This window comes from Mesoplodon mirus (assembly GCF_964341445.2).
Source record: "Mesoplodon mirus genome assembly, chromosome: 3".
Classification (NCBI taxonomy): domain Eukaryota; kingdom Metazoa; phylum Chordata; class Mammalia; order Artiodactyla; family Ziphiidae; genus Mesoplodon; species Mesoplodon mirus.
Genome location: NC_138978.1, coordinates 63,523,201 through 63,537,201, shown reverse-complemented (window position 1 = coordinate 63,537,201; position 14,001 = coordinate 63,523,201). Strand labels below are relative to the sequence as shown.

Below are 14,001 nucleotides of genomic sequence, written 5' to 3'. Positions count from 1 at the left end.
CCATTTCTTCCAGGTTGTCCATTTTATTGGCATAGAGTTGCTTGTAGTAGTCTTTTATGATGCTTTGTATTTCTGCAGTGTCCATTGTAACTTCTCCTTTTTCATTTCTAATTTTATTGATTTGAGTCCTCTCCCTCATTTTTCTTGATGAGTCTGGCTAAAGGTTTATCAATTTTGTTTATCTTCTCAAAGAACCAGCTTTTAGTTTTATTGATCTTTGCTATTGTTTTCTTCATTTCTATTTCATTTATTTCTGATCTGGTTTTTATGATTTCTTTCCTTCTACTAACTTTGCGTTTTGTTTGTTTTCCTTTCTCTAGTTCCTTTAGGTGTAAAGTTAAATTTTTCTTATTTCCTGAGGTAGTATTGTATTGCTATAAACTTCCCTCTTAGAACTGCTTTTGCTGTATCCCATAGGTTTTGGATCATCGTGTTTTCATTGTCATTTGTCTCTAGGTATTTGTTGATTTCATTTTTGATTTCTTCAGTGATCTCTTGGGTATTTAGTAATTATTCTTTAGCCTCCATGTGTTTTTTACATTTTTTCCCCTGTAATTGATTTCTAATTTCATAGCATTGTGGTTGGGAAAGATGCTTTATATGATTTCAATTTTCTTAAATTTACCGAGGCTTGATTTGTGACCCAAGATATGATCTATCCTGGAGAATCTTCTGTGTACCCTTGAGAAGGAAGTGTAATCTGCTGTTTTTGGATGGAATGTCCTATATATCAATTAAATGTCTGGTCTATTGTGTCATTTAAAGCTTGTGTTTCCTTATTAATTTTCTGTTTGGATGATCTGCCCATTGGTGTAAGTGAGGTGTTAAAGTCCCCCAGTATTATTGTGTTACTGTCAATTTCCTCTTTTATAGCTGTTAGCATTTGCTCTATGTATTGGGGTACTTCTATGTTAGGTGCATATATATTTATAATTGTTATATCTTCTTCTTGGATTGATCTGTTGATCATTATGTAGTGTCCTTCCTTGTCTCTTGTAACTGTTTTATTTTAAAGTCTTTTATCTGATATGAGTATTGCTACCTCAGTTTTCTTTTGATTTTCATTTGCATGAAATCTCTTTTTCCATCCCCTCACTTTCAGTCTGTATGTGTCCCTAGGTCTGAAGTGGGTCTCTTGGGAATTGAATGGGTTGAGTGGGTTCAATGGGAATTGAATACAATTTTATATTAAAATGTAAACTAGAGGCATGTCCATAAAACAGCCCTATAATTGTGACACCATAAACTGGACATCAGGATTCTTTCAATAGAATTTCACTCAGTGAATTTGAAAGGAAGAAATGTCTAGGTTATCTTGAGTAACAAACACTGCCCCAAATCTTAACGCAACAATGCATTCACTCTTGCTCATGTTACATGTTGAAAGGGGTGACTTTATTTAGTGTAATTGTTAATGGGCCAGGCTAATGGAGGCCCCATTATGACAAATGTGTCTGTAATTGCTGTATCAGGTGAAGAGCAAATAGTGTACTAGGTCATAAATACTTGTACTCAAAAGACATACTCCTCACTTTTAGCTCCTATTGCATTGGCCAAATTAAGTCACATGTCAGCCTAACTGCAAAGAGGGACTGGGGACTTAAATCCTATGATGTTCTCAAAAAGGAAAGAGAGGAAAATCCAGAGGAACCACACTAAATGCTGCAAGAGTCAGAGACATTCAGAGGCATAAATGAAACAATTCATTCACACAACATGCGTTTTTTCTGCACTATGCTGTGAACTAGTATGCTAGGAATAAAAATCAAGTGAGCCACTATACATGTGCTAGTTTTGGAGACAGCCACTTAATCAATTATTTAAGGATGCTAAGAATGATACATATTCACATTTTGAAGAATCCCCAAAAGACCAACTTACAGTGATCTTGGGTGATCACACAAATCACACAGTTTAAAGCTTTGATCTTTTTTAAAAATGTAATCAAATCACTCTAAAGTTTCATTAAAGTGTATTAATAGTCATATATATTTCATTTAACTAAGCAGTCTAAAAAGAATGTACCAACTTAACAGTGATCTTTACTCAGCTTAAGGGTACATTTCTCACATGTCTCAGAACGAGAAGAGAGTGTAAAACCTTTCAAGTAACATAGGGTTTTTTGTTGCCTTCCTTCTCAGTGTAAATACTGGAAGCTATTATATTACTTTTTATAATATGAGCCCATCAGACTATAATTCTTAACTCTCAGTAAATGTCCTAAAATGCCCTACTTTTATACCAAAAAATATATTTTGTCCATTGTTAAACAAAAATATTAAAAACATTAAGTGACATTTAAGACAAGAAAATATTCATCCATATTCCCAGAATCCAAATTCAATTTTCTTTTTTCTGCATTCCTATCTTTCACACATTATCATACAAAGAAATTCTACTTGGAAAAAGGAGAAGAAGATTAAGAATATATCCCATTCTAAAAATCGTGGATAACTTTACACATGCAAAGAAGACATGTACTCTTGAGCTTTGGGGCTGTCCTTGTCACATGCAGAGCCAAAAAGGGTGACAAGTGCATCCCCAAGACTGTGTGCAAAAAGACTGATGTTATTCCACTAGCAGTCACTATTACACCATGTATTCACAGCTGAATTTATGTTAATTAACAAAGAGTAGAGAAGATATATACCTTGCCAACTGTTCCAGGAGACAAGGGCCCCTGGCCTGGCTCAGAGGGTGTATTTAGGATAAGATGTATAGAGAATGCACCTAGGACTAAGAGCTTGACATATATACAATTATATTTAGGAAAGGCAGACATTAAACACTGTTTGTACAAACCATGCTCTAACTTTTTACTCACCAGTACATTTTAGACTTTAAGATAAATGCATTCTCAATTACCCATCTTCCTAGTTTTTCCAATATATTTTCGTAAATGAGCATGTACCCAATCTGTTAATTCATATATTTATTAACTATTAATAACTATATTTAGTAACTATATTAATAACTATATTTACTAATAAACCTTATTTTCTTCATAAGTGTTATATAGAAATTAGATATACGTTGCAGTTCTAGTAGTTTCTGTACCAAAGTACAAAGAATACATCACCTTTGCACCTCTCCCCTTGTTCATATCCCACTTTGGTATCCACTATGTTTGAGTTTCAGCAGCTTGCTTTTATTCTGCAGGAAGCAAACCTTATTTATGTCGAGATAGAAAAAGCAAGCAAGCAAGAAAATAAGCAAGCTAGCAAGCAAGGAAGCAAATACAAAAGATCCCTTACTCCTTGTAGTACCTGTCTAAATAATGTCTCTTTAAATAGCATTAGATAATTTGAAAGACAAAACAAGAATTATTATGGAGGTAATTCAAACCCTGGGCCGGTAAAAGTTGACATTTTGTCTTACCTTTAACACCTAGTCTTAGGACATTCAGATTTTGTCATGTAAAATGGTGTGTGGGATTATATTCACAGATACTGAAATATGTTCCATTCTATAACACCCACGAGTCCCAGAACAGTACACTGAAAGCTGGCATGAATAAGAACCATTCCACAAATGAAAAGCAGAGCTAACGTTCTGATATGTAATGAACTAATTTAGTCACTATATTTTTTTCTTCAATTTTAAACATTATTGCTACACTAAGTTTTCATTTGTCCTTTAAAAATGGTTATGAGATGTGGCTATGCAGGTAGTCTTGTTAAGTAAAATTTTGTTTGTAGATATTTCTGTATGCCATTATTTATAAGCCAAATACATATTTTAAGAGATGTACATCATCATTTCAAAAATGTTTTATAATTGTTGCTAATATGTTTTGGTAGTAGGTTAGAAAACATCTTGTCTTAAGTTTCCCAGTAACTGAAGATTCTAGATAAAATGTGTTCAGAATTTTAGCATTAGAGAAAACATTAAATGAGAAATATTTGTTTCAGTTTGTCTCATGAAAGAACAGAGAATTCCCTTCTTTAAAGTCATAACAGTCATAACATAACAGATAAGTAAGTAGATATTTAGCAGTAAGAGGGAATTTATTATTTCAAAGGACCCTTCAAAATATAACTTTGTAATGCAAAACAAATTAACAGAAATGAGTATATTTTTAAAAATTTCAACTATATCATATTTTATTTTCCTGATTAAAATGTTTTCCTAATCAATATTCAAGGCAATATTTTATAGAAAGGCCTAACCTAACTTTAAATAATTCTTGTTTTCTGGTAAGAAAAATCATTGATTATCCTTAATGAAATTAGCAAATTTAGAAGAAAATTCATTTATTTAAAAGGAATTGAACTTTCCTCCATCATCTAATATTTAGTTGGCATTATTCTAAATAGATCAATAATTTAAAAGAACATTTTAATTCATTAAAAAGGCTGTAGTATCCAAACTTAGAATACTTTAATATTAGTGAAATGAATTCCATATTTCTTAAATAATGGTACATTTTTTAAAATAGAATACTTAACAGATGGTAAATTTATAGAATTAAACTGCCTAGATAGTCAAATCAAAGTGGAAAGATAAGGCAATTGTCCAAAAAACTTAGGCTAAATAAAAACTCAGGCCAAAATTCAAGCCAAAAATGAAATGAGAAAGAAATGTATTTTGGGTGCGTCATCTTGTTGGCTGACTTCATGAAGTGAATTTAGTAGACTAAGGTTTCCATCCTTATTTCCCTTTGCTAAGATGTAAAATTTCCAGTAGTTCCAAGGGTGTGGTTTTAGTGGCCGAGGTTGGAAGCCAAGAGATCTGGTTCTATTTATGTTTCTCTCACTAACAGATGTGTGACCTTGTACAAGAAAGCACACTTATCTGGGCTTAGTTTCCTCTTTGGTAAAATAAGACCCTCTAAAGTCTTTTCCTTCTCTGAAATGTTATGAACTCATGAAATAGTAAGATGACAGCTATGTGAGAGTATGTATTATAAAACAGAGTAATTACAGCTGTATGTGTATGTGTGTGGTATGCTCAATGTTCAACAATATGGTATTACCCTAAGGATATTGCTAATATTTAACAATCACTCGAAGTTTAAATAGGTATTTGATTTAATTATAATAGCTTTTATAATTGTCTTAAGAAATTAATCACACTTGAAGTAGGGAAGAAAATTTTTTTCATGTCTTGAGTTACACCAACTCAGAATAACACCGGAATAAATATTCAATGTGATGTCAGTGCTAAGAATATGTATTCGGAGGTACATCTCCATTCTAATGACTCTGTAAGATGCCTACTCATGGTAAGAACTGCAATGGTGAATGCATTAGATGCAGAAAACCTAACCAGTTAATATTCAAGAAGTCTAATTATTTGCATTTTTATTTTAGTTACACCATTTGTGTCACATTAATTCTTCAAATTCAGCTGACACATTTTAGCTTTGTATCCATTACTCACCTTTTTAGTACAGCAAAGGTCTTCATAACATTTAGGCACTATCTCAGTAAGGTTCATTTCTTGCCTTTCCTTCCATTATCAAATAATTTGATAATGCAGACAGCCATCTATAAAATATTTTGCCACTACACAAACCTATATTTATCTCTTTTAGTATAATAATAGCATAAAAGCCTGTAATTTTTTTCTTGGGGAATTAAATCAAATGCTCTCTTAGACTGTTTTTCCCATCTTTTCCTCTGCTAGCTCTGTATACCACCTCCTTCTCTTTCTCCCTGTGAAAATCTCATAATGATAGTACTTACACTATCAGTATTTTTCTTTTCAGGTCACCTACCTCTTTTGTATAACTGAAACCTACAGAGTCTCACTTGTTCTCATACTATTTTACCTCTTGAAGAGCACAAAATTTAATTCTGTCCATCTGAACATACACACACACCACACACACACTTCCACATATATCCTGCTATTCTCTTGCTCTTAGCAAATTTGTTATGCTACCACCTTGGGCCTGGGATAACCATCACCTGAGGCTAAACATGCTCTCAACTTACTGAACTTCATGTAGAGTAAAAGTACCCTGGCACAACTGAAGAAACTGCATCTTTAAGAAGCCAGTAAATGAAGTATTTAAACAATGTTAAGCATCTACGCTAGTGTTAAAATATTTAAATAGATCATGTCAATGCTAATATAAATTTCAGTACTTCATCTCTGGTAACTACTGTTGCTTTCATGTTTATTAAAGTGAAATAATATTTTTCTACAGAGATTTTAAGTAATTTATCAAGCAGTGAACAGTACAGTGAAAGTGAGTATATGCAGGAAATCCTTTGGGTTATTAAATTTATTTAATAATTTTTCCATGTGTCATTGAATGACAAATGATAATTTTTCTTTTATGGTTAATAATTTACATAGCATATGTGATAACTCTCCAGAGGTTTATATATCAAATCACAATTTCAAAGTAGATATTACAGCTATTGACTCAAAATTGCTTTATTGAAAACTCCCTTAATGTACTTTTATATGACAGATTCTAATAGTCTATTAAATGTTTCTGTCATGAATTAATTATGCCAGGAATATAAGCAGCAGTATCTTCTGTACCAATATTAAATAGTGGTCACAAAAGCAATATGGTGCATTATTGCCAAATAGGTCGACCACTTTGAAAAGTTGTTTCAAAATATTAAGTTTTTTTTATTCATTAGGAAATAATTCAATGATCTACAGATTTCTGTCATCTAACAAGCAACAATTTTTGCCTATGAAGGAGAAGGCATAGTATGGAGAAAATGGTACAGGAGCCAAATCTGGGTTTAAATCATCACCTTGTAGCTATGTGATATGGACGTATCACTTCTGTCTTTGAATCTAAATTTTCTAATCTTTCAAATGGTGAGAATAATGCTTCTTAAAGGATTATTTTGAAATAAGGCACCTGACTCATGGTAGGTCTTTAGGAGCTACTATAATTATACACTATGGTAAGAAAAGCCAGATGACAAGGGATGGTTCCTGACCACAAAAGCTCAAGAATTTTAAGCATATCACTTAATTCCAAGATAGGAAATAAACATATTTAACTATTTAAATGGATACCTTAAAAACATACTATGCCATCACTACATATAACCACACACACACACACACACACACACACACACACACATTACTATAGAAAACTTCATTTGTACCAAAAAGTTTATGTTGCACTCCTCTAAAATGTACCATTTTGTCTTATTATTTGCTATGTGCTAGAATTATAAATTAGCAACTATTACTACTTCTATTTTACAGCATTAAAAGAGTCTGGTTTGTAGTTCCAGGATCACATGTTAATTCTGGGAGTACCTATGGTTTTCTTAATCCTCTTTCACTACCTCAGGATAATTCACTAGAGTATTTTCTATAAAAACATGGATATTTCTAATGATTCAAACCCTATTCACAAAACCTGGCTAAAAACTTCATAAAGGAAAAATATTACTGTTTTGTGGCCATCATTTTTCAAACATTGTTGATTTATAGTACCACTTTAAAATTTGAGTTTTCATTGACAATTCATGAATCAGTATTTTAACATACATACAAAACCTACCATCTAGGCATCTCTTTTCTGATTTTGTGGTTCCTCAGAGTAGAATTTAATAGCTACACTATATGGTCAAATTGCTATTTTAATCTTAAAATTCCAATTTTTAATCCTGAGACATTAAAAACCCTCCACTGAATACTGATGTAGTAAACGGCTTCAAAGTAAAAATGTCAAGGTTCTCAGAAGATCCTAGAATCATCTTCAGTATGTCCTTCCTTGAAGATATGAATTACTTAATGGTCATTTGGCTTGGCACAAACTAAAGGTCTGTTCTGTGTCACAGATGTGAATTAACGTTTCCCACAAAGCCATCTTGCCAATTCACGTGACTGACTAGACCCAGCCAAAAAAGAATATGGATGATACTCTACAAAGCAGCCATTCTTACTGGAGAGACCAAAGTACTCCAAGTAATGTCTTTCATTGGTTATGTGGTTGTTATAATTATTATACTCAATGAATAGCATATATTCTCTAAATGAAGAATTTTCCAAAAATTACGAAATAATTTATGTGAAGGAAAAAGAATGGAATATAGATCCAGAAATAACTCAGATGGTAATTTATCAATAGTTGGTTACTCTTTGTGCACTCTGTTAATTTGGATATGAAATGAAATTATAATATCATGGAATGAGGGATCCATCCTTATACTGGGGCAACAGTCATCAGAAGATAAAATTATAGTAAAAATGGGTGTAATTTTGATACATCAATGAAAACATAACTTATCTTCAAATTTTCAACTGTCTTATTTATTTTTTCAACTATTTTTAAAAGGTGGACATTTTAAGTCATAATTAAAGACACTAGGTTTTTATATCAAGTATTACCATGTACTATGAACTGCAAATGAGAGAGATCTAAGAAATACCCCTGAGAATTAACACCATGTGGATAATACAGTCATTTAATGATTTCATAATTGATAAAAATTCATAGTGATATTAATCTATATCTTTGCAATTTTTTAAATCAAAAGCACACAAAAATACAGATGCACAAAAGCACTTTAAGCTATGTTCTATATTTTATAGAGGAAGTAGAAAAATTAAAAGCTTACAAACAAAAGTGGAATGAGATTTTAACTAAGAAATTTTAATGCCAGACTAAAGCAGCACTAAAATTCGGAATAAAACATGGCTGTAACTGAAGCAGGTTTATTTCTTTAAGAAGTGCTTTCTAATTCTGAAGCTGCATATGTGCAGGCACACGTGATGGGGAATGTAAGGGTTGCCATGGTAAGTACACATCTTTTCTTGGGCAGTCAAGTATTTTTAAAACTGTATAAAGAACTCTCACTTCATAATATGTCATGGAAATTGACTCTGCTTTCCTTACCAACACATATTAGTATGATGCAATGCAGCACAGGACAGAAATAGCCCACATTTCTAAAAACTTCAGCCCATTAAGATCGCTTATAAAACATGGAGTGAAAATGAAATAAGAAATCTCCAAGTCAGGGAACTAATTAAATGGTGGGTCTAGAACAAGTTCTACCTCCATTAAATTAATAAATAATCACACCCCAGGACATTCCACATGCCTGATACACTCCTCGGGAGTCCAAAACGCAAAGAGCACTAAACACCACCCTTAATATACTTTAGTCATATGACATTACTTTTAAGGAAAATTAAAATCATTCCTACAGCCCTACTTTCTCATTCTTTCCCGGTGCGATCAATGGTTTCCAAGAAGCAAGGATGTGACTCTGCTCTACTGTCTTTTGCACAAAATCTCGTGGTGTTTCTCTTAAGAGTCTGTGAAGTCAGTTCAAGACGCCTGGATGGAGGCGTGACACTTGGACTGGGGAGGTGGCAGAATCTGTTGAGAAACGCAGCAGGTTCTGAGGCGCTAGAGAACCCACGTGTGCAGGGGCTGGAGAACTTTTCCGCCACGTCTCCCGGAAGGAATGCCTCACTTTTAAATAGGGGGCTAGCTGGGGCGAGGGGCGGGGGTGGGTGGAAGGTGGGCAGTAAAAGAGGAGAGGTGGGCGGCAGAGCAGAAGGTTCAAACCCTTCACAGGTATCTACTCGTGCTTCTCCACATTCTATTCTCGCCCCCTTCAACTTTATTATTTTTCCCCCTTAAAGGAGGACTTAAGCCACACGGATGCCGAGCATCTCATAGGCTCAGCCTGGAACAAAGAAAATCGAGTTCCTAATACTGTATCGCTCCTGTTGGAGATCACGTGTCCTGCTTTCAGTGGAATGCACTCTTCTCGCCCACGCTATAAAATCTCTACTGTGCTTAGAAATTTTACCCAGGTTAAAATATGCTCACATACAAATTGCTTTTCATCTACCAAGAGAACCACATTTCAATGTAAACAGGTACACATCTTTACGTGGTGACCCAGTTACCATTGCAGGTAAATTCGAAAGTGTATTGGGAAAGTAATGGAAAAGAGCAGGTGGAGGACCTTTTATGTCTCACTGAGCGTAACCCCCTTACCCCCCATACACACACCTTTTCTAATTTCTTTTAAAGGACAACTTCGAAAGGAACGTGGGAGTCGTGGGAGTCTCAGATGCTTCCTTCCTGAAGCCGATTCCCGGGAGTTGTGAAAGTGACCCTTCCCTTCTCTGCCTGGCGCTGTGCCCTCTCGCCCAGCCCGCTCGCTTTGTGACTTGATGGGGAGGAGACAGCGAGGGAGAGGGCGGAGGCGGGTCCTTTATGCAGCCCTGATGGGCAAGAAGTAGTATAATGAAGCAATTCTGCAGCCATCTCCGTTATTATTAAGTCACACTCATTTTAAAGGCATTCTGTACAAGCCGCATCCCCTCACCCCCATTCTTGACTCTGCAAACTGTAAGGCAGGACACCCTGTGGCAGCCAATTGAGTTGTCCGTGAGCTAAGGTGCTGTGGTTATCGTCATGTTAATGTGCTTCCCTCCCTCTTTCCACGTCGGATCTGAAACTAGTCCTGCATCCTTAATGACTCTAAGAGGAGGATGCAAGAGGCTGAAGGGGGCTGAGCACTGAGATTGGGAATAGATCTGGCTCACCAGCTTCACCGTGCAGCACAAAGAAGATGTGTGGGCAGGAGTTGTCTAGCTTAGGGGGAAGGAGACATCGCTTTCCCTGACTCCCAGGGAGAAAGCTTTCGCTCCATCGCTCCCCCAGTTCTTTCGGTCTTCCAGTCTCTCATACTCCTTCTTTCCCTTCATCCCCTCCCCAAAACCCCACCCGTTCCCTTCAATCCCCAAAGGCATAAAGATTTTCTAATTGTATTTTTCAAACAAATAGACATCAAACAGGAATACTACAGCTTCTAAGATAAAGGGACAAACGCGACCTGCCACAAGTGTGTGTGTGTGTGTGTGTGTGTGTGTGTGTGTGTGTGTGTGTGAGAGAGAGAGAGAGAGAGAGAGAGAGAGAGCGAGAATATCAAACGAGTGCTTCATCCTTCAGACATCTCCAGGAAAAAACTGACTGGAGATACCCAAGATAATAAAGAACTAAGATCAATCTCAGCTCAACCAACGGTCCCAGCACCAGCACCCCAATCTAGCTCTTTACCTTTCCTTTTTGCAGTATGTAACCCTTTAAGCTCACCCTCCAGCCCAGGCCGCTTGGCGCTCCCCTGCACCCGCACAGCTAGCACCCCATTCTAAATGCCCCGCAACCTACCACCTCCCCGCCGCCTCCGCGGGCAACCGCGCAAGCAGCTCCCAGAGGGCGCTGAAGGCTCCGGTCCTCCCACCCCCGCCCCCGTCGGCCACCCGGGTCCCACACCTCGGGCGCTGTGGCTGTCGTGGCGAGGCCCCCGCAACCCCCTTGCCGACGGAGCAATAGTGTCCTACTCACATCGCCGGCGGGAGAAACTGCCCATGAGGTTCCGGAGAGAGTGAATCGTGCAGTTGCCAAGGGTTATTCCTTTAAGTGTTCGGGGGTCCGCAGTGGAGTGGGCACGAGGGTCCTCGGAGGAGAGGAGGGGTGAAGGAGGAGAAAGAGGGGATTCCAGGCAGGTGCCACGTTAGACCATGATGCTCGTGCCCTTCAGGTGGACACCTGGAGAGGTTCCGGCGGGAAGCAGCCGAGGGGAAGCCCGAAGCGCTGGCGGGGGAGGCAGGAGCGCATCCACTGCCCAGCTTCCGCCTGCCCTGCGCGCCGCGCTAGCGACCGCAGCAGAAGAGGCAGCGGCGGTGGCGGAGGCGCAGCTTCCTCCCCACCCCCAGAAGGCTCCACAGACAATGAATCCTGGGCGGAGAAGATCCGAGCAGAAAAGGCGAATCTTGCACCCAACTCCGTAACACCCCCTGCCCGCTGCCGCGCCTCTCCTGGGCGAGGATCCCCGGGGATCGGGGCGCAGCGGGCGGTTCGGAGGGGCAGTGCGCTCCCGCGGCTGCAGGCGGTGGCCGAGTGGGCGGTTGCAGGTCCCTCCAGCGAGAACCCGCTGCCCAGGGGCTGAGTGTCCGTGGCTTCGAGCCCAGGGTTCGCCCGGAGTGGGGTCCTCCTCGGTGCAGTGGCTCGGTGAACAGGTGCCAGGATTGGCAGGCGAGGAGGCGCTGCTCCTGGCTCTTGGCTGTGTCTCCGTGCTCTCCCCGCCCCCTCTCTTTTTTCCCACCCCCTTTTCCGACGACACCAGCTGCAGCTGCTTCAAAGTGTAAAAAATGTCAAGGAGATTTTCCAGCAATAGGGGAGGGGGTGACCACATTCACAGCCCTCGGCCTCTTTTTGAGATACTCGCCTGCCCCTCTGACCTCCACTCGGGCTTCCCCAAATTGTGAGAAGAAAAATCCCAGTCCGGCGGAGAACTGAAATGGTCGCCTTCTCCCGGCTCCGGCACAGGCTGTTGTTAGAGAACGGGACAACAGGCCGAGCTCTCTCGGTTCTTTCAGTCGTCCGCCGTGCGCCAGGCAGGTGCCCGAGGCACGGCGCCGGGCAGCGCTGGGCCGCCGGTTCCTCCCGTTGCCGGACCGGCCCGTGGCGCTCGGGCGGCGCGGCGTCCTGCAGCGCGGGCGACTCCGCCGCACCAGCGCCCCCGGGCCTCTGCGCCTTCCAGAGCGCCCCTGCACCCGCACCGGCTCGGTGACGCTGCGCTCGTGGCTCCGCAGGCTGCCGCTCCTGCTATCTCAGCAAAGAGGCGGCCGGGAGCGCCTCCTCGGGGTTTCCTCCCCCTCCCGCCTTTCCCGCTGCAGGTTGTTGGCTGACAAGGAGAAAAGTCTCTGCTAGCGGGTCGGTCGCTTCACGTCAGTCAAGGCAATGACCTTTGTGCCTGCTCTCACGTTCCCTTCTCTTTCTGGGGCCGGGGTTGCTGCCCTGGGAGTGCGCAAAATGAGAAGGGGTTTTCTAACGATCCTTCACGTTTTCACTGCCACGCCTCCTGCCATGAACACACACTCTCACACTCACACACACTCATCTGCTCCCTCACGTAAAAGCACACACAGACACTTTATTATCTCACACTTGTCTTTAAACTCTCATAAGCAGCAATATGTTAAGACATATTGACGAAGCTGGTACTATATTTAGACTTCTCGTTTATTCTCTAAACCCATTGGGTCAATTCTCTCTTTAAAATAAGATTTATTATCCTGGAATCACTTTTTTTTTTCTTTTCCTGGAATATAGGCTATAGCCTTTTTGTTTCCTCATTATAAGAGAGAAAGGATTTCCCTTTAGTTCTCTACATCGCTAATACAGTCAGATGTCATGGTATTCATTTGCCACTCTGGGGTGGATGCAAACTCACAGTTTACTAAAAAGAAAATGCATTTGCTCATATTCTTGGATTTGCAATGCTAAAATCTTCAAGGTCAAAAATCATCTTTTCTGGCTGCTAAGGATTGTCTAGGAAGAGACTTTGGAGATTGACACCTAATCTGCAGAGTACCAAGAATGATTATTTTCCACTTTACCTGGTCCATGAAAGTGGGCTGACTTTTAAGGATAACTTCCCAGTATATCATATTATTTGCATGTAAAAGGAAAGAGGAATGAGAGCATATTTTGAAAATCCAGATCATTTTAAAAGTGTATTATAAAACACCACTGAGAAAGGGTTCTGAAACGGCAAGGAGATGAAAAAAAATTTTTTAAGGACAAATTTTGAATTGACCTCTGTGGAGCTCTATTTTATTCACCCATGGTTTTGTCCTTGTAAACATTTGCCACATCTTAGTATCTCAGCTGGATGGAGTGATATGAAAAATTTTAGGTACTGATTGAAAATCTAAAAAAGGCATAACCTCACACAACAGTTATACAATTGCAGCAATCCTTTACAGGCCTCCAGTTCTTTTGGATACAGTTTACACAGAACTTTCACATATATTCTTTTATTTAATCCTTTCCTAAAACTATTTGGTGGGTAACGTTTTCCACACTTATAGGAAGGGCACAAGGCTCATCTCAGAAACGTACCCAATTGCCCTGTACTTGAACTCAGAATTTCTTATTTTAACTCCAGGATTCATTCCCTTTTACCAAAATATTTGACAAAAAAAAAAATTATATGTAAAATCACAGCCAATTATGAGGAAACTGCAGATCATTGC

The 14,001-nt window shown here is 39.1% G+C and overlaps 1 protein-coding gene across 2 annotated transcripts in view; it reads right to left on the bottom strand.

The window, feature by feature from the left end:
* LRRC7 (leucine rich repeat containing 7) overlaps positions 1 to 11,660 on the bottom strand; it is a gene marked incomplete at its 3' end in the record, with an annotated part of 502,056 nt that extends 490,396 nt beyond the window's left edge. For both annotated transcript variants that reach the window (XM_082614056.1, XM_082614055.1), the window contains exon 1: positions 11,306 to 11,660. In XM_082614056.1, coding sequence (XP_082470182.1) covers positions 11,306 to 11,307 — 2 coding nt within the window. In that variant the 5' untranslated portion in view covers positions 11,308 to 11,660. The remainder of the gene's footprint in view (positions 1 to 11,305) is intronic.
* Between the last annotated feature and the right edge of the window lie 2,341 nt (positions 11,661 to 14,001).